The sequence below is a fragment of the Stegastes partitus genome, unplaced genomic scaffold, assembly GCF_000690725.1.
Source record: "Stegastes partitus isolate 25-593 unplaced genomic scaffold, Stegastes_partitus-1.0.2 Scaffold387, whole genome shotgun sequence".
In the NCBI taxonomy this organism is placed as follows: domain Eukaryota; kingdom Metazoa; phylum Chordata; class Actinopteri; family Pomacentridae; genus Stegastes; species Stegastes partitus.
The window spans coordinates 197,968-217,319 of NW_007578118.1; the positions used below are offsets into that span (position 1 = coordinate 197,968).

The following is a 19,352-nucleotide window of genomic DNA, read 5'->3' on the forward strand; positions in this document are numbered from 1 at the left end:
TTTTTCTCACCAAAATTGGCATCAGTTCTTCCTGGGTAACTGAGTTGGTGGCTGTGATAAACATTTCTTTAACAGCTTTTTAATTTAACTTCATCATGGCTATGTCTTTCACTATCTTGTTGTATTTGAAACAAATGCAGTATATTGTTTTTACTCTACAATACTCCTGAGAAAGGTCTTGCTTTATTTAAAAATACAATCAAATATAAGATGTAATTCCACTTTGCACCCTAATAACTTTTGTACAATCCCTTGCAAGCCTCATATTTCAACCCCGACATGCTCACACAATTTCAATTATTATTTCTCACTATATATATATATTTGGCTGTAATTTCCTCACAGAACACCAGAACTTCTTTGGAATGGATGATCGCCTCGGTCCAGTGGCCATCAGTTTCCGTCGAGAGGAGAAGGAAGGAACCAGCGGAGCTCAGTACAATTACAGAATCATCTTTCGCACCACAGAGGTAAAACCGGCACTTTTCTCTCTTCAAAGCTCTCCTCAGGTTCAGCGCATGAGAAATGGATTTGACTGGATGTGTTGAATGTGAATCCTGTACCTCAGATGAAGACGCTGCGAGGTTCCATCCTGGAGGAGTCGGTGCCCTCTGCTGCCCGTCACACGACCCCCAGAGGATTGTCTCCCAAGAGGCTGCTGGAGTTCATCATGCCTGAACTAAACCTGCACTGTCTTCGCCTGGCCTCCAACTCCCCCAAGGTCCGGGACACCCTACTGAAGCTGGATGAGCAGGGGGTGAGTAGTGCTACATCTGCGATATTAAAGACTGTCGCTTGTGTCGGGATACTGAACGGTGACAAATAGCATCAGAAAGCTCTTTTTCAAAGGTCAGGCCGGAGTGTCCAGCGCATTTATTTGTTGAAAAATTGACATTTACAGTCTACACCTGCTGTCCACAGCGATCTATCAGGTGTGTTTAGGTGTGAAAGCAAAGTTATTACAGCTACCTCTGCCACCATGTTGACTGTTCAGTCACCCTGTAGGACTGCAGCTAATTTAGTCCCATAAAAACAATAATTACAATAATTTCTCACTTTATTGTTCTTCACTCATTGAAAGTAATAGCCATTTCTGTTATGTGTTTTTGTGCTTTTTCTCTGATATCTCTTGTGTAATTTTTTACTGACTTAAATTAATTTTAAATTTGATTTCAGTTTTTTCCACTAACAATTAATTCGTTCATCCAAATGTTCAACATAATGACATAATACTGAGATCAAATGACATGAAAGAAGCCAGCAAGTCTTTAAGCATAAGACCAACAAATGGCCCAAACATTTAATTAATCAGACTCTAAGATTATCCAAGATTATTTTTGTTAACTGCTGGATAGTTTATTTACTGTCACCATGGGGGAAATCTTTATTTTTATTACAGTGCAGGGGCTATTATTCATATTTTAGTATACTCAGTGTACTGTTGGAAACTCCCAGCTCCACCTTCAAGGTTTTCCATCCATTAGATATAAATGCTTTATCGTGTAGAGTCGAGTTAGAGGTCTATCACAGCTGACACAGGGTGAGAGGTTGGATTACACCCTGGACGAGGCCTAACACAAAGAGACAAACACCGTTCACACTCACATTTACACCTACAGCCAGTTCACCTGCCGTGCATGTGGTGGGTGAATTGGCTGTAGGAAGCCATAGCACCCAAGAAAAAACCCCACAGAGAAACAGGGCGATCATGCAAAGTCCACACAGAATGGCCCCATCAAACCAACCAGCCCTTACACTTCTTGCTGCGAGGCAACCGTCCTAACCTCCTTTGAGGTTAACCAGTTTAAAAAAGGAACAACTAAATAAGCTGTCTTGTGTGCTTGTGTGAACCTTGTTGACATTCAGCGGTTGGAACTTGCGTAGAAATGTGCAAATAACCTTTCTGAAGTGTGAAGTAAGCTGTCAAATTAGAAAACTAAATGGTTTTTCTATTTAAGTAGTTAACAATTTGAATAAAAAAATGTGATATAAATGCAAATTGTGCTATAAATTCCATGTTCCTCTGTCTTCCATTGTAGCTGAACTTTCAGCGAAAGGTCGGGGTGATGTACTGCCGGGCCGGCCAGAGCTCAGAGGAGGACATGTACAACAACGAGAGCTCCGGACCAGCGTTTGAGGAGTTCCTGGATCTGCTCGGGGAGCGGGTGCGGCTGAAGGGCTGGGAAAAATACCGAGCTCAGCTGGACAACAAGAGTGAGCTGAAAACATGCACTACACGCCGGATCTATTGGCTGCATCTCACCTTGTCGCAGTACCATTATCCGAAGGGCATCAGTGCACCACTGAAAGCCTAAGATAACTCCTATCTCGCCACATGTAATCTGAGTAATGCCTGCAAAATAGCATAGTCACTGCTGATTATCTCCGAGCTGTTTTCCCTTCAGTGAGCAGCAGAGAACGGCAAATGGGACAGATTTCAGCCTGGCTGTGACAGTTTGAGTTCAGTTTTTCACTCAGAGACATGGACTGATTTCGCTAAATCTCTACCTGTCTGTCTCTTTGTGTGACGTGTGTGTTTTCTGCAGCGGATTCAACTGGAACACATTCCCTCTACACGCGCTACCAGGACTACGAGATTATGTTTCATGTGTCCACCATGCTGCCCTACACAGCCAACAACACACAGCAGGTAAAACAAACCTCAACCCAACCCACAGCACATATAGCTTTCCTTCCCTTTGTGTTGCAGGACCGTTTTTTTTCTTCAACTTCATCCCTTGAAGTTCACAGTATTACAATTCCCCTCAAATGTTCCTTCTCTGTTCTTCAAAAGATTGCATCAGACTCAGCACAACCTTCACTAGCCATCTCTGTTCAGACTGTCATGCTTTGGTAAAAGCTTTAGAAAAAGCTTCTGTGCTCTGCAACAAGCATGACATAAAAATCCTGCCCCCCAGTGTTCACTCCCACCATAAAGGTATTCAGCGCCGCCTCACAGGCAGCCTTCCCGTTCAGCTGGCTGTCACGTCTTAATGTGCCGTCTGTGCTTTAAGCCTGTTTTCTGTCATTTACAAAGAAACTGGACATGACATACTAATATAGATTAAAGGTTTACATAAAACAAAACATGGTAGTGACAAAGCCCTGAAATGCCTCTTTAAACCGTCTGCTCTTTAGGCAGCAGCGGTTTGAGTTTCAGTGGTTTTAGTTACATAATCTGTTCTTAAGTCTGTCTTGTGCTTTTTTTCCCATCTAGATTCATTTTTGGCTTCTTTTTTTTTTTATTTTGAAGGAAGTGCTATTTTTCAAGTCGTAAAAATTTCCTGTTACATAATCAATGAAGTCAAAGTTACAAGACACAAGAGTGTTTACATTTCACAAATTAGCTATGATTTCAATTAACATTATAGTTGTGTTTTTGAAAAATAATTTTGTTTGTCATTTTATTTTTTGGCATTTATTTGAATCTTGGGCAACAGCTACTGTCTCTGAGATCTGCATTGAAAGAACATAAGCATAATTACCAAATGTTTAAACTTAAGCTACAGTTCCATAAAATCAACAAGTCATCAGTATAAGCTGATAAAGGCTTTAAATTCATTGTCAACGTGGACCCAAACTTACTATTTACAGACAAATAATGTCTGTTTAGTTTGAAAATGTTACACAAAAATAAAGCTGCCACATGTAAATTGAAGTGGTTTTCTTATTTGGCCAGAGAATGTGTACATTTGAAAAGCATTGTACACTTCCAATGGCCCAGTGGCATCCGCCACTGGGCCATTGGAAGTGTAGGTGTTAGAATATGTTAATTCCACTACAGGAGAGACCTGATGTTTTCTGCAGTTACGTGAAAAAAATATGAGCAAATATCTGTGTCGGCATCAGCCAGAATGAAATGGAAAATATCGGCATATTGGATATCAGCAAAAATCCAATATTGTTCATCCCTTGTAAACAATATAGTTAAAACTTTGCCAATGCATTCAGCAGTAATTACATGGAAACGGGCGTGTGGGCAGGGTAATTGATACAAATGCAGTAATCATAAAGTATAAAGCTTAGAAAACTGTTTTAGTGGAGAACAAAAGACTCAGGAATATGTGCTGGCATCTCTTTATCAACCAAACGTTTGTGCATGACACATGTTTTAGTATTTTAGGGTTAAAGTAACTGAAGTGACTGAAACACAATGAAAATCTTAAAAATGCTGCATCACCTGCTCCATGTGATCAGGATTTAGGAAACACAGTTGGATTATTCTATCGAAACTCATCGGGGGCTTGATGATCAGATGTGTCTCGTTGTGCTCTGTGGTTTTACTCTGATGCCGGCTAGTTTAATTAATCTCTATGTTTCTGTTTTGTCCCGTCAGCTGCTGAGGAAGCGACACATAGGTAACGACATCGTGACGATCGTGTTCCAGGAGCCCGGCGCGCTGCCCTTCACTCCAAAGTCCATCCGCTCCCATTTCCAACATGTCTTCATTATCGTTCAGGTTCATGAGCCCTGCACTGACAACACCTATTACAGGTCTGACTTCATCCTATCTAATATTCTACCACTATTACCGCTACGTTGATGCTCAGGAATTTAATGAAAGATCAATGCATCTTTTCACCTTCCAAGGAGCCTTTACCCTTCTGTATAAGCTGAAATATCTCCAGACAATGAAGTCCAGCCTGTGTGATGTATGACAAGTTGTGAGGTGAAATAAGTGATCACAAAGATTTGAGGAAAAGACATAAAAATAGACTATTTTAATCTCCATATGCTTTACAATATATGCTTGTAAATCAGTGTGAACACAGATGTTATTACAGGTGTTACGGCCACAACTTGGTTGTTTCTGGCAGCTTGGGAGGAAATCTGTGCACTGCTGCAGAGTATCTCCTGCACTGAAAACAAGACATAGATTGAATGTTCCTGCTGTGGCCTCTTTCTCACTCTGTCCCCTTTGTTTTTGCTCTCTCCCTCTCAGGGTGGCTGTGACACGCTCTAAAGACATCCCATTATTTGGCCCTCTGTTCCCTAAGGGCGCCCGCTTCCCTCGCTCGCCGGCCTTCAGAGACTTCCTCCTGGCAAAAGCTGTGAACGCTGAAAACGCCGCGGAGAAGTCGGAGAAGTTCCGCTCCATGGCCACGCGCACGAGGCAGGAGTACCTGAAGGACCTGGCGGAGAACTACGTGACCACCACGCCCATCGACTCCTCCACCAAGTTCCCCCTGCTCTCTCTGGGCGGCAAGCGCAAAGACAAGCTGAAGGGCGCCAAGGGGGCCGAGCTGCACAGTGCCGGGGCGCTGGTGTGGGCCGTGATGGTCAACTGCAGAGATGAGTGGGAGGCAGGAGAGCACAAACTCCCCTGTCTTCTCGGGGTGTCGGCCGAGTCGGTGGTGCTCATCGAGAGGTGCACTCGCAGGGTGGTGTTCAACTGCTCCTGCAGGGACGTCATCGGCTGGAAGGCGGTGACGGAGACTAAAGAGGGGGGACCCTGCTTGGATATCTTCTACGAGCGAGGGGAGTCGGTGTCGATCACGGTGATGGAGAGCCAGGCGGAGGACATACGAGAAGTGGTGCAGAGGCTGGAGGTAGGTGACCGTGGCCTGAAATTTTGCACAAGGCTGGTGAATGTGTTTCTGATTCCTTCCTTCATCCGGATGTGCTCTTCTGCAGCTGGTGACGAGGGGCTGCGAGGCGCTGGAGGTCACCCCTCTGCGTGACGGAGTCGGGCAGCCGGGCTTCCTGATGAACGAGGAGGGTTTCGTGACGGAGCTGCAGCGGTTCTGCTACGCCGAGAGCGGAGGCCTGCAGCTGTGGGCTCGCGTGGTGCGGCTCTGCGGACACTCGTTGGTTCACCTGAGCCCCGAGGAGAGGACCAGGCTGCTCCGCACTGCGCACAAGATCCACATCACTGTCATCCCGCCGGACGAGAACGGGAAGCCTCGCAGGTGGGTCAGGCTTCAGATTAGGGGGAGGAGAAGTGGCTCACTTGGTATAAAGCAAAACAGAGAGGTGGTGGGTGTTCACAACAAGACACTCAGGGGTCACTGTTTTGTTGATGCTGCCATCGGTGTCACACCAGCTGGCTAACAACCAATCAATCCCTCTAATGATCTTTAATCACACTGACACAGGCTGCTTTTCATTCAGCTAAAATCTGCAGAAATAGCTGTGGACAGAGTTGTTAACATTAAACCAGCCACCTCTGCAGCTCTCAGTTAACTCAAAAAACATTTCAAAGCCGGCAGCAGAAGTATCCTCAGAGAACCCCCCTGCTTTATTTATATTTCAGCGCTGAAATGCTTGTTCAGTGACAACAAAGCACAAATTGTCTCAAAGATGTCATAATTCGTGAGGGGAAAATGGAGGCTCTGTGATTTCAAAGCAGTGTAATAGAAGCTTAGACAAATGCTGCGCTTTTTTTTTCTTCCCATCTCATCATTGTTTTTGGCTTCTTCTAGATTAATTTATGACTCATGGTGCAACAAAAAAACAGAGGCGTGATGGTTTTATTCCAACAGAGTATGTTGTTTGTTGTGCAGAAGTTTCTCTGAGCTGTACCTGAAAGCCATCAAGGACGCGGAGTGCAAGCCGGGCGAGGATCAGTCCGGAGAGGCCTGGGTGCTGGATGAGAGGGAAGAAGAGGAGGAGGAGGAGGAAGAGGAGGAGGCCAGGGAGGACGAGCAGAAGGCAGGCGGGGTCGATGAGGCGGACACGACGGAGGTGCAGGTGGACGCCGAAGAGGGCGAAGAGCAGCCGTGTGACAAAGGGCAAAGCGACAGAGGTCAGGGATCGCTCCTCACGCCGCCCAGCTTACCTTTGCTACGGGCCACTTCTCTGCAGGACCAATCAGCCAATCAGAGCCAGGAGGGCAGCACCTCGCAGCTCACACGCAGCCTCTCTCTGGAGCGACAGCCGTCCTACAGCGACACGTGCGACGGGTGAGTTGCCGGAGCTGACATCAGTGTTCAATGAAGCGAGTCTGATGGAGAAAAACATAATAAAAACAACAAGGGACGCTGCTGGTTTGAGGCTGTTTAGATACACTGAGCTGCTGATGCAACACAATTCAATCTCAGTCTGTGCATCACTTTTTATTTCTTGAAAAGGACGAGGTGGGCAGGAAGGACACCGAGGACTGTGTCACTGTTTTGGCACTGCAGTGTGTAAACTTCGTGTCTCACATTGGAGACTCACTTTGATGATCCTCTTTCAGTTTTATTGCTTTTTCCATCAATGGGGAAGTAACTAAGTACATTTAGTGTCAATTTGACTGTTCATACTTCGATTACATATTATACTTTTTACTCCACTACATTTAACTGAAAGTCTTAGGTACTGGTTACTTTACAAATTAAGATTTTACATTCAAACATGTGACATTTTGTAAAAAAAAATAACAATGATAATATATAATTTAGGCTTAAACTACTTGTTGATTGATTAATTAGTTGATTTGTCAGATAAGACTTCATTAAATGCTTTGGTATCTAGTAAATAGTTGTCATGATTTGCTGATTTTGTTAAACTACAGAGAACTGAATAATCTAACGTCCTGTTAGTTGGACCAAACAAGACATTTGAAGATACACACAATTAGCACAATAATCCGTAACAATAATAACCGTTAGATTTAGCCCTACATAAGCCTCAAACAACAAGACTCCTGCTGAAAGCATAAGACACATAAAGGGGCCATTTTTTCAGCAGGGAGTATGTTTGCTTTTGAGCACTGAAGTACATTTTGCTATAATGCATAAGTACAGTTTAATAGAGGGTGTTTTAGTTGAAATGACTTGTAATAGTGCTTCGGGAATGAAACTGAAAGCCCCGTCCACCACTTCTTTTTCTCTAACAGGAAATGGTTTGGTTGATTGAACAGAATGTCGTCAACTGTTCCATAGTAGACAAAAAAAGTTTAAGTGAAAATGGATTCAGCTTTGTTGCTGTTTCAGAACCATAATGACTGACGGGTTGTTTTTAAAGAAAAGGTTACCTACTTAATGGTCTGCACTGTAGGGATTGTTCCAGTGATAATTTTCATTGCCAATCAACTGGCTGATTATTTTCTTGATTGATCAATTAGTTGTTTGGTTTGTAAAATGTCAGAAAGTGGCGATAAAGGTCAATTAATGTCTTACTTGGACCACAATCAAAGATATTCAGTTTCCTGTCATAGAGGAGGAAAGAAACCAGAAAATATTCAATTTTGAGAAAAACAAAGCCTTTATTGTTTTTGTTTTTTTCAAACCAGTTAGTTCAGTATCATAATAGCAAACCATTACTTTAAAAATTCCAAACAAATCAATTAATTGCTGCAGCTCTACTGCGCCGTGCATTATTTCAACTTCCTTTTAAGCATCAAGGTCCTCGTCTGACAGTCCTGTCAGTCACAGCAGTGTCTCTATCTGTCAGCCAAATCACTTTCAGCACACTGGTCAGTTTGAGGAAGAAACCGTGCAAAAAAAGGAAACGTTCACGAGGGCTCATATTAAATTTTGCTGCCCACCAAATTGAATTTCACTTCTTTTTATCATCACACAAAGCAGAACTGAATGATTTGACTTGGACTGCATCACGTGCTGTTTTTGATAGATCATTTTGGGAGTGCAGGACAGCAAATGTCAATCAGGCCCCAAATCTAAGCCATACTGGAGATTACTTATCTGAGCGCTCCAATTTCTGATTTGACCTCTGGATTGGATTAAAAAAAAAGGCCACGAAGCTTCAATAGCAGATTTGCTCTGTGTTCTTTTTTTTTTTTTTGTCCCGTCCACCACATCTCACTCCATCTCCCCGATGAACAGGCATGTGTACGACAACGTGGGGGTGAAGGCGGACCGCCACATCTATGAGAACCTCGGGGAGCTGAGGGACGCCACACCTGATCTCATCCTGGCTGTCAAACCCAAGGTTCCCTTAGAGGACGAACAGGTGACAAACCGAGACACCAAGACAACTGAGTGGCTTTTCCACCAACGCTCCATCCCCCGTCTGACAGCGTTGTTCCCTCTTTATCCCCACCTCTGTCCTCTCTGCAGTTCATGGCGGCTGAGTTTGGCGATGACAAAGCTTCGGCGAGCGACTCCTCTCTCTCGTCCTCGCGGTTGTCGTGCGTGGATCGAGCTGAAAGAAATTCACGAGCTCTGAGTCTTCACAACTCCATCACAAAGAGTGAGTACTACCTTATTTCAGCTGATTTTTAACAATTCTATCATGAAATTCAAATACATGCATACAAATGCATTCATTGTAAATATGTTTAGGTCGTTTTCCTTAATAAAAACAATGATGGGAGTGTGGGAAATAGAAAAGTAGATATAGAAGTATTAATGAGGAGTCACAGAGATATTATGACCCCGATTATGGCCTCAAAACAAAGCTCCTTTCACAGACTCGGCAGCTGACACAACTGCTCAAATGATGCCAGAATGGAACAATTACACGTGTTTGCAAATCATTTCTGGCTGATTTGAGCCTCAAATTCCTTTTTCCAGATTTTTTTCCTGCCTTAAACCCCTCTTTTCATTATCCTCCCTCTAGTCCCCACTGCATCCCCTTTGTTCCTCCTCTTTCATCCACGCTGCCCCCTGTTCCGCTAATCTAATATCACCCCTGCTCTGCTGCCACCCCCTGCCAGGGCTGGGATAAAAAGGGGACAGATGGGTAGTGGGAGGGGTGGAGTTTTAGGCAGCCCCAAATCAAGGAACCCCTCTTACACCATCTGCTCGGCCTCCACTGAGACTATGAGACTCATCGTTTAGCCGCCATAAGAGCACACTTGCTCATCCTCTCATCAGATTCTTCTGATTTTTGTGGGGGCGGCTTCTGAGGCCTCTGATTGTTTTGCATCACATTCTTTCACAGGAGGTCTGTAGGTCTTTAAAAGCGACTCTTTTAACCGAGTAATGAAATTTAAGGGCCTCAAAAAGCAAAAACATCGTAAATGTCATGTTTAAATGTCATTTTGAAAATGTTCTTATTAAACTCGGACACAGTAATTTACCAAAACCTGATGATATCAGGCTCAATTTTCTTGCATCATGACTTTCATCTGCTCTGTTTTGATTGTGCTGCCATAAATTTCAACTAAACTGGTGTCAAAGATAATTCAGAAGGTCAGAAGTATACAGTGCACTGTGAACCTGCAGGCATGCTGTGTTCTCTGACCCAGAATCCAACCAGCATTAGCACAACAGTGTCCCCTAGTGGGGACTCTTTGTTACTGCAGAACCAGGGGGGTTATCTGGCTGTGAACAAAATCTGCAGTCCCTCTGTTCTCCTGTATTGTTGCAGATACACTGAGACACTGTTTCATTTGATAGTGTGATGCTGTGGGACACAACACTGCCTACTACATAAAAAAAAAAGCTGGCCTGGCTGCTCTGTCAGTGAGGGAGATCAGCATTTGTTTTTATTTATTTATGAGGCTATTTTACAATCTCTCAGCCCTGTTCTCCTGGAGTGTTAGTTTCCATTGTATTTCCTCACAGACATGCTTGAAAAATTCATGCCGAGTTAGGAGTCTGCTACATACTTGAAAAATCAGCAAACTTCACCTTATTAATACCACTGAGACAAGGCTGAATTGCTGCTCTTATTGATTGTAACTGTCTTTCTTTTTAAAAATTTGTTGTATTTATTTCTGCCATTGTTAATTCCAACAGTTATCTCCACTGTTTAATGTTGTATATATCTGATATAACCAGGTATTCTACCTTTATTACTATTTGATTTTAAGGTTGCAACTGCATGAATTATTTGTGCCTTGCCACCATTTCAAGTCAAATAAATGAATAATAAAGCCCGACTTCTTTCTCACAGTTCTCTCGGAGACCACGGATTCCACTGAGGAGGAGTGGCAGTCCATCGCTGACCTGGCCACAGCCTGCCGCAGCATCCTGGAGGCTTTGTCACGAGAGGGTGAGGAGCTGTTTACGTTTGCACACTTCACTGACTGCGTATTCACACGTGAATAATGCAACAGGCTGCTTTAGTGGTTAGTGCAGTCATAAACACAGAGAGAAGCCAGGGGCTGTTCATCTCAGGTTAAAAAGACTCACTTTATTTTGTAGTTTACCTTCTGGTAGTCTAACTGCATATGTGTTGTATGACCAAAAGTGTGCTGACGCCTCTCGTGGTGAAATATTGTGTTGATTGGGAGTAAATCCCAGCAGCCAGGTTTTAAAATCATAGAGATTAATAGCCACTGATTTGAAATGTTAAGGTGTCTGCATACTTCTGACCATGTAGCATATATAAGTGCAATAGATCTGCATTCTAAGGAAGAAAAGTTCTTTTAGGAAGCACCTTACTTGAATAACGGACAGCAATCAGTCTGTACAAAAACACACTCATGTGATTAAATGTTATCAGATACTAAGATTCATTTGAATGCAGTAGTTTTAATTATGACAGAGAAGCCTATCTCTGATCTTTTTTTGGTTCAGCCTCCTTATTACTTAATGTAAGTCCACATCAGATCAGTTGGTATGTGAACTGTTTGAGCAGATCTGTCCATCTTAAGCTACATAAATAAACTAAAAACATTTTTAAAATTAGTCAGAATTTACAGAGGATAGAAAACAAGTCAAAGTGTTTCTTATTGATGTCAGATAGTCAAACTGTACAGATGTTATTTTAAGTATCCACACATCTTTCACCAGGTTTTGTTGTTGTTAAATACTTTAAGTAGTAAATAAGTACGAAATTAAATTGGTTTGCAGTAATCTGAAGGTATTCAGCCTCTCTGATAAATGTCATCATCAACCACATAACGTGTATTCTGTAACGCAAACACCTTTGATACCAAACAAATATAATCTAAATCGCTTCAATCTAACTAAAATGATACGTTTCTATCAAACGTCATGTTGTTGAGTCAACATCTAAACCAGTCGGCTGGTAGTTTTGGTGAAAGCAACATATTTCCCATCATGCCTCGAAGCCACGCAGGCAGTTAAGAGCAACTGCGGTTCCAAAAACCGCTGCCGCCTTGATGTCATAATGGTGTCATTCCCTACATCATCATGACATCAGAGCAAGTCAGAATCAAGTCAGACAGAAGTCTAACCTCTTTCACTGTGCTCCGGTGAATGATTCTGATCTGACTCATCCTGAATGAGCCTAATGACTCCCATGTTCTGAGAAGTCCTCTCCCATCTCCGTCTCCTTCATATTTAATTTAGATTATTGTACATAGCTGTTTTAAATGATAATAATGTGGACGATGTTCCTCACAGATCGCAAAGCCGGAGACCCCTCCCAAGGAGGAGCAGACCAGACAGACGGCAAGCTGAAAGACCCAAAGGAGAGGTGGGTTGCTATAAAGTACATACACGGTTAGACAGCTCAATATCTGTGTAGGTAGTCTGAATCATTGCACACATGTTTTTTTTTTTTAACTCAATCAGGCCTGCTTCTTTATTCTCTCTCAATTATTTAGGCTTTATCGGCTACATCCAACTGTTTGAGTCAGTGTGATGGCTTCTCTCCCTCATAAAGAGAGGCCTCTTGCTGAGTCAGTGATGCACATATAAGCGATGTTTGCACAGTGTGTCGGACTCGCTGCTACGGCCATCTCTCTGTCCAACTGCAGCTCCAATCCATTTTATTTTTCATTTTACTCATCCTGTGCTTGCCTTATTTTCCTCCTGCTTGCTGCAACGCAAGTCCACAAGACTGTTGGCCAAAAGCAAAACATAAAGTGAGTCAGTAAAAAACAAGCAAACCCCCAATGTAAAGCTTTTTTTCACTCCACGTCTCCAAGTATGTACAAGTGCAGCGTATGTCCACCCACATGTTGTACAGGTCAGCACTGATTACTGTTTGTCTGTTAAAATGACATCGTGTGTAAAATGCTTATAATAGGTTAGGTTTACCGAAACAAAATTAGGAAACTGATTGGAAAAAGTGTGTCAAATAATGTGAAATGATGATCTGTGTAGAATGGACACGTGTTATATGAGTAAGCCGTAGTTTTCTAAAAATACAATAACTTGGTGTTTCTCAGTTTCGTCAAATTCAACCAAGCTGGTACAACTATATAACTGAGTAACATGAACTCTACAAAGTACCTGAGCTTTACTGAATCTCAACTTAAAAACACTTCATGCACCCCAGTTTAGGCGACTTGAAAACACATCAACTCACAATATGTGATTATGAAAAGCCTAGTTTGTCCTTTCCAAAATAACTTGTACACCATATTGACATTTTATGTCAGGGCTCCCCTGCCCCACATGCTGCATAGCTACAGGACTGCTGCAGTAATTAACATTTGAACAACAACTCTGTACATGAACGCTGGCCCGAAGTCATTAATCACTACAGGAGTCTCGGTCGCGGTGGTCTCGGCCTCACAAACGTCGGAAACAACATCACACATCGACAACAATCAAAGTCTGAAATAAATGAATGAATGATCGCAACACTGCTGAACATTAACAGTTTCGTGTGTGTTTGTGCTCGAAATGAGAAGCTGAATGTGGGCACAAAGCAAAGAGAACTCAAAATGAAAAGACGAGTATAAGTTAAGCTAAATGCAGTATTTAATTTGAGTGAGGTTTGTATGTACAGTGCGCCAGGACAGTTTATGGAGTTCATCATGAGTTGTTCACATGCATCTATGGATGTGAATTTACTGATCTGAATAATCTCACATCATGAGAAATAACAAAATTTTCTTTTGTTCAAAATTTTCAGCAGACTTATTCTTTCTGCTCACACATGCCAGGTTATATTTGGCGAACACGATGAAAAGCAAATTGCTAAAGTTTTTTCAAGAAACATTCTGATGATTTGTGAGTTTTAAAGGTCAAACCTGCAGCCACGTCGTGAAGCTTAAGAATAGATACCCAGACGCAAATCATTTAACAATAGCGCTATGTTTGCTTCACCAGGAGAACGCTTTTCCTTCGCTCTGTCGGGTATAGTCATTATATGTAACAGCAGTCAGACGAAATGCATCATGGGATGACTACATTCACTCAGAATGGGTGCGCTCATCAGACGCTGCAATTACTGTAAATTGATCTCGGAGTGTTATGGATTTCATTAAAGGCAGCAGGGACAGAGTCTGCAGCTCTGAGGCTGCCAGACTGACACACGGCTCCACAACCAATCAAGCAAATTGAAAAGTTCACTCAACCTGTGTGAGATGAAGGGAGGTGTTACTGCAGGAGAACTTCTACTTTCTAGGGATTGCTTTTGTTGATTTGATGGCTCAGAAGCCGGCGCGACCCGAACATTCTGGTTTACATTTATGCACTTTCTGATCACTGAACTGTAAAACATCTGTACTCGCTTTTGATGAAGTGTCACTGCCTCTCTTTGTTGCAGTGACTCTCCAGGCCACCTAGAAGAGAAGGTATCGCAGCTGGAGGCCATGCTGAAGAAGCTGCAGGATGACCTGCAAAAGGTGCTTTGACTTCCATGAATGTTTTTCTCTGTGGTAATATTTTCAGTGAGCTCCACCAGAGAGTCAGCAGGTAGGAGAAAGTATTCAAACTGCTGAGCGAGATAATTTCTATTTGTAGCCTTTTGTTTACTTGTGCATATCCTGTCATCCATGCAAACCATTTCAAGTCACAGTTGACACACTATGAAGATGAATTAAACACTCAAGAAGGCATTTATTTATTTATAATTTTGTGTACAGAAACATTTTTGGATTTTTTGCAATATTCCAGTATCATACTTTTTTTTTTTCTACATGTATTTATGACTTAAATGCTGTTATCTATACTTTGTTTCTGCACATTTGTGTCGCTCTGTTTATTTTTCATGTTGCTGCCACAGAATACTGTATGTGATGAACTCAAAGGCTGCTTGGACGAAAAACAATTCTCAACACAAAGTCCGCTTGTGTTTCCGGAGCTCTCAGCCGCACCTCATGGCCTTACTCAGTGGATGAAGTTACTCCCGCAAGAGGAGCTTGTGTTGAGGATTTTTTTTTGCCGATACTGTATATATGTCTCTGTGTGTACAAAAGCATGATATATTCTCCCAATTATATGGCAAGTTTTCTATTTTTAAGTCCTTGAATAGGACTGCAACTATAACTATTTTCACAATTGATTAATCTAATGAATATTTTTCTAAAATATCCAAAACATTTAGCGCTGAAACAATTAGTTGATTGACAGAAAAACTAATCGACTGAAATTTGGATTTGATTAAAACATGAGAATTTGCTGCTTTTCTCTGTTTTGTAACAAAACAAGCAATTTGACGACATCATGTTGGAATCTGGGAACTTGTGATCATGTTTCCATCTTTTGTTTTTATTATTATTATTATTATTTAGTAGCATTTTACAAATGAAGCAGTTGATTGAAAAATAATCGTCAGACTATTCAATCAAGAAAATAATTGTTAGTTGCAGCCCTATACCCATTGTAAGTAATTAGGTGCTTGGTTATCTGACCAGCCGCCCTTAAAGCACTGATTTTAATGAATAAATGATATGCAACAGTGAAAAGTCAGCAAATGTTTGGTTGTTTTTACCTGATAAATCACTAAAGCAAAAGCAATCGATTATGTCAAACAAATGATCAGTTCATTGACTAATTGTTTCTGCTGCCGTTTTTTTTGGATCGACTTTACTCTTCCTCACTGCCGTGTGATGTGCTTCTCTACACCGTCTGCGTCGTTTTATGTCACATGTGTTCATGTGTGCCCACGAATTTCCTTAAAGCCACCGCTGTACCTGTCGCTCTCCTCCCGTTCCTGCCACAGCGATCTGAGCGACAGCTTTTGTTTTGTTGTGTGCCGATGTCTTTCAGGAGAAAGAGGACAAGGCGGTGCTGCAGGCCGAGGTGCAGAGCCTCAGGCAGAACAACCAGCGGCTGCAGGAGGAGTCGCAGAGCACGGTGGCCCGCCTCATCAAAGTCACCGAGCTGCTGTGCAACGTCAACAAGCCCTGTTAGCTTCACGGCACAATTACGCAGAAATCCGCGGCATGATGCAAACCGTACAATGCGCTCCTGTACGCTCAACGCACTTGTTTTCTTCATACATATTTGCGAAAGTAAACACACACACACACACCTATCCTCTTCAACCTGTGTGTCAAGCACAGACTCTGTCCTGAATCCTGGACCTGCCTGCCTGCCGGTGAGGGAGTATGCAAATCAATTCATAAAAGAGAAAAACAAAAAAAAAACAGAAAGACATTTTCAGCATCCAGTGACGATCTCCACAGACTGACCAGCACAGGCTGCTGTGTTGCTATATGCCAGAGTGCTTCTCTTTGGTTGTGTGTATGATACAGTATGTGTGTGGATGTGCGTGTGTGTGTGTGTGTGTGTGCCGCATGTGTGCGTGTACCTTTGCTTCAAATACTTGACAAGCTGGGCTGAATAGCACTTGCATAAAAAAGTGGCAATTAAGACTGAGAGACACTGTATAGCATGTTTGGTGGTGTCTTATCCGAAAATGACCAAAAGTGTATATATACAGTATATCACCAATAATATATGTGAACAGTAGTATTGCTATCCTCCCTGCCAGACGTGTAGTTGCGATGTCTGAGTGTGGTTCTGCCTGGCGCTTGTAGTGTGGAAGGCCTCGATTTAAAAAAAAAAAAAAAGAAGGAAACATGACAATGAAGAGCCTGTAGGCAGCCTTCTACTTCAAAAGATGTAATGACGCTGACTGACTGGCCTCAGAGGAAGGTCCGTTACGTAAGGACGTCGTTGTTTGCCCTCTTCACTTCTCAGTAGTACTGTAATTTAAGAAATTCTGTTTTTAGGGAGAGACAGTGTAAAAAAAACAAACAAATGAATGGGAACTGGAAGGAAAAAAAAAAAGAATGGACTGAGCATGCCTGGACGTATGTTTGAAAAACAGTCTTAAAGGGATACTGAAAAAAGGGTTATACCTCTCCTGAAGACACAGACTCATGGCAGGAAAGAACTGCTCCAGCTTCCTTCCATGATTGCCTGTAGCTGTTATCTTCTAACCTCACTATTGTAGCAGCCATACTGTAGAAGATCTCCTCCTGCTGGCCTGATCCACAGAATGCCAAAAGGCAGCTTTTCTTTCAGCTGGCAAAATAGCTTTAGGTGTCTGAATAAAACACCTTGAACTAATAGTGAAATACAGAATATTGTATTTAGATATGTTTTGTGTTTGGCGGATGTCTTCGGTGACTATTTTGGGTAATTGTTTACTATGGCTTATGAGTGGTAGCGGTAAGGACAGTAGGTGAAATCTTACCATTCCCACCCCGGTGTGTGTTTGTGTGTGTTTCTGTGTAGTTCTTGCACTTTTTTTTGTTTTTTTCTTTCTTTTGTAAAATCAACACTGGACAGGGCACATACTGTACTTTATTCAGCCTGCCCAGGTTACGTATTACTCAACATAAGAAGGTGGATAAGATCTCGTCCCCCTAACGCCACCTTTACCTCACCTTTCTGTGTCCAGTGCCGGCGGCGCCAATAACAGTGTTCTCAGAGGAGTTGGACTGCTTCTCCTCAGTGCCAACAAATAAAAAAAGAAAAAAAAAAAAAAAGCCCAGGCAGCTCTCCTGAATCCCGCCGAAATCAAAACAGAACTGACCACAAACTAAAACTGCAAACTCTGAACTCAACACAAGAAGGGATGCCAAACGTTTGCCAGTCACTTAGACTCTGTTGTTTTCTTGTACAAAACTTCCTCTTGTAATTTTATTTTAGAGTCACTGTGAATACCTGGTACCAGCATATTAAGATACGGTATATACAGATTAAATTATGAATCTAAACTTTATCAGTATGTGAAGATACTGTATGTACAGCTGAACTGTTCCATGTTAGTGCATTGGGTCGTGTACGCCCTCCTTTTGCGGGATGATTATGCAGAACAATTGTCAATCGCGGCCGTGCGGGCTCCTGTTTCATCTCCTCCACACGCCGAAGCCTCATGACTCAACAGGGAGAGACGCTGGTGTGAGAAGACCTGTTTTACTGTGTCTTGTACAGTATAGTTATTTAGATTGTAGGAGGTTGGTCAAGCATGAGAATGTGCCAAGCAACTTCCGAGCTCCCCCTCTGTATGTGTGTATGTATAAAAATGTAACTTATTAATCATGCAAATGTGGATTTTCTTGTAGCTGTTTAAACTGAAGGAGGAAAGAAAGTTGTGAGGATGAAGTTGTGAAATAAGGCAGAAAGGGGGGAAGGAAAAAGTGGGCTTGGTTCTGAATTTTACTTTCTTTTGTAGAAATCCAACAACTATGATATAACATGACAAAATGCTATCTGAAACTCTTAATGTAACTATTATTATCATTCTAGTATTGAGCTATTTCAGCTGTAGCTCTTACATATTTAATAAGGTCTTAAAACACCATTAGGTACGCCTTAATGAGTGAATCTCTTCTTTCAGAGTGGATGGTCAAACTGGTCATACTGGTGTAATGTGAAGGCTTATTTCTCTGACTTTGTGCCTACCTGAAAATGTAATGTACGTTAACCCAGCTTAGTGATTTCATTTCTTTGTCTTTGGTTGCACTTGCACTGAGGTTTTTTTTTGTTGTTGTTGTTGTTGTTTTTTTTTCTTTTATTATTTCTTTGTGGCAGATGAAGGATTTTATAAGAGACCATTACAACATCTGGTCTTTCATCCGCTGTGTGAGGAAAAGTCATTGGCTGCCACGTGATCCGAAGATCAGATAATAATAATAGATGTGTGTTGTTAATCTCGAGCATCACTGAAGGTTCACAGCTCAACGAGTACCACAGATTGTTCAAAGAGCCGACAAATATATGATTTTTAAAAGTGAATTAAAAGGAAAAGGTGCTTAAAATGACTGATGATGATGCATTGAAATGGAGTTTAAATGGAAATGAATATGTTGAATGACGTATGCTTCCCCTGTAATGAAGGATTATTTTAGTATTTAGATATTTTAATATCTCACATAATAATTTTAAACAAAGACTTGGAGGTGGGGGGGAATCAGCAATAACTCGGGCATCACGTGCAACATTACTTGACCTGATTTGGAAGTGCAACAGTCCAAACCTGGTCTCATGTAAAGTCCATACAGATGTTTGACAAATACCCCCAAAGCAGATTATGTTGAGACATTTGTTTAGCTGACTTCATGACGTGATGGAATGAATGTGGAGGATGTTTGTCGTTCTGTTTTAGAAAAGCTGTAGAATCTGAGGGATTTTGGGGATATTTAAAATGTTATATGATTTACTCACACACAGACCACACAGATCACTTTTCAAAAGAACCGGAGATAAAAGATTTACTTTTCGTCCAGCAGCGACTAATTAAAGGAAAAGTTGAAACAGTTCCTACTGATTTAACACCAGCTTTCTATATGAGTAAGTGAAAGCAGGGAAAGAAAGGTATTGGGCTATTCAACCCTATTTTAAATAAACAGTGTTTACACC

General features: G+C 41.9%; 1 protein-coding gene across 5 annotated transcripts in view; it reads left to right on the plus strand.

Moving 5' to 3' along the window:
- Nucleotides 1-18,754, plus strand: part of sipa1 (signal-induced proliferation-associated 1) — a 39,189-nt gene extending 20,435 nt beyond the window's left edge. For 3 of the 5 annotated variants that reach the window (XM_008285108.1, XM_008285109.1, XM_008285107.1), the window contains 14 exons: nt 346-470; nt 569-757; nt 2,040-2,214; nt 2,547-2,650; nt 4,337-4,494; nt 4,943-5,549; nt 5,635-5,909; nt 6,504-6,902; nt 8,769-8,895; nt 9,003-9,135; nt 10,786-10,884; nt 12,204-12,276; nt 14,302-14,380; nt 15,747-18,754. In XM_008285108.1, coding sequence (XP_008283330.1) covers nt 346-470; nt 569-757; nt 2,040-2,214; nt 2,547-2,650; nt 4,337-4,494; nt 4,943-5,549; nt 5,635-5,909; nt 6,504-6,902; nt 8,769-8,895; nt 9,003-9,135; nt 10,786-10,884; nt 12,204-12,276; nt 14,302-14,380; nt 15,747-15,890 — 2,687 coding nt within the window. In that variant the 3' untranslated portion in view covers nt 15,891-18,754. Of the gene's footprint in view, nt 1-345; nt 471-568; nt 758-2,039; nt 2,215-2,546; nt 2,651-4,336; nt 4,495-4,942; nt 5,550-5,634; nt 5,910-6,503; nt 6,903-8,768; nt 8,896-9,002; nt 9,136-10,785; nt 10,885-12,203; nt 12,277-14,301; nt 15,447-15,746 lie in introns of those variants that run through there. The other 2 variants (XM_008285111.1, XM_008285110.1) reach the window with 2 other exon arrangements.
- The last annotated feature ends 598 nt before the right edge of the window (nt 18,755-19,352 follow it).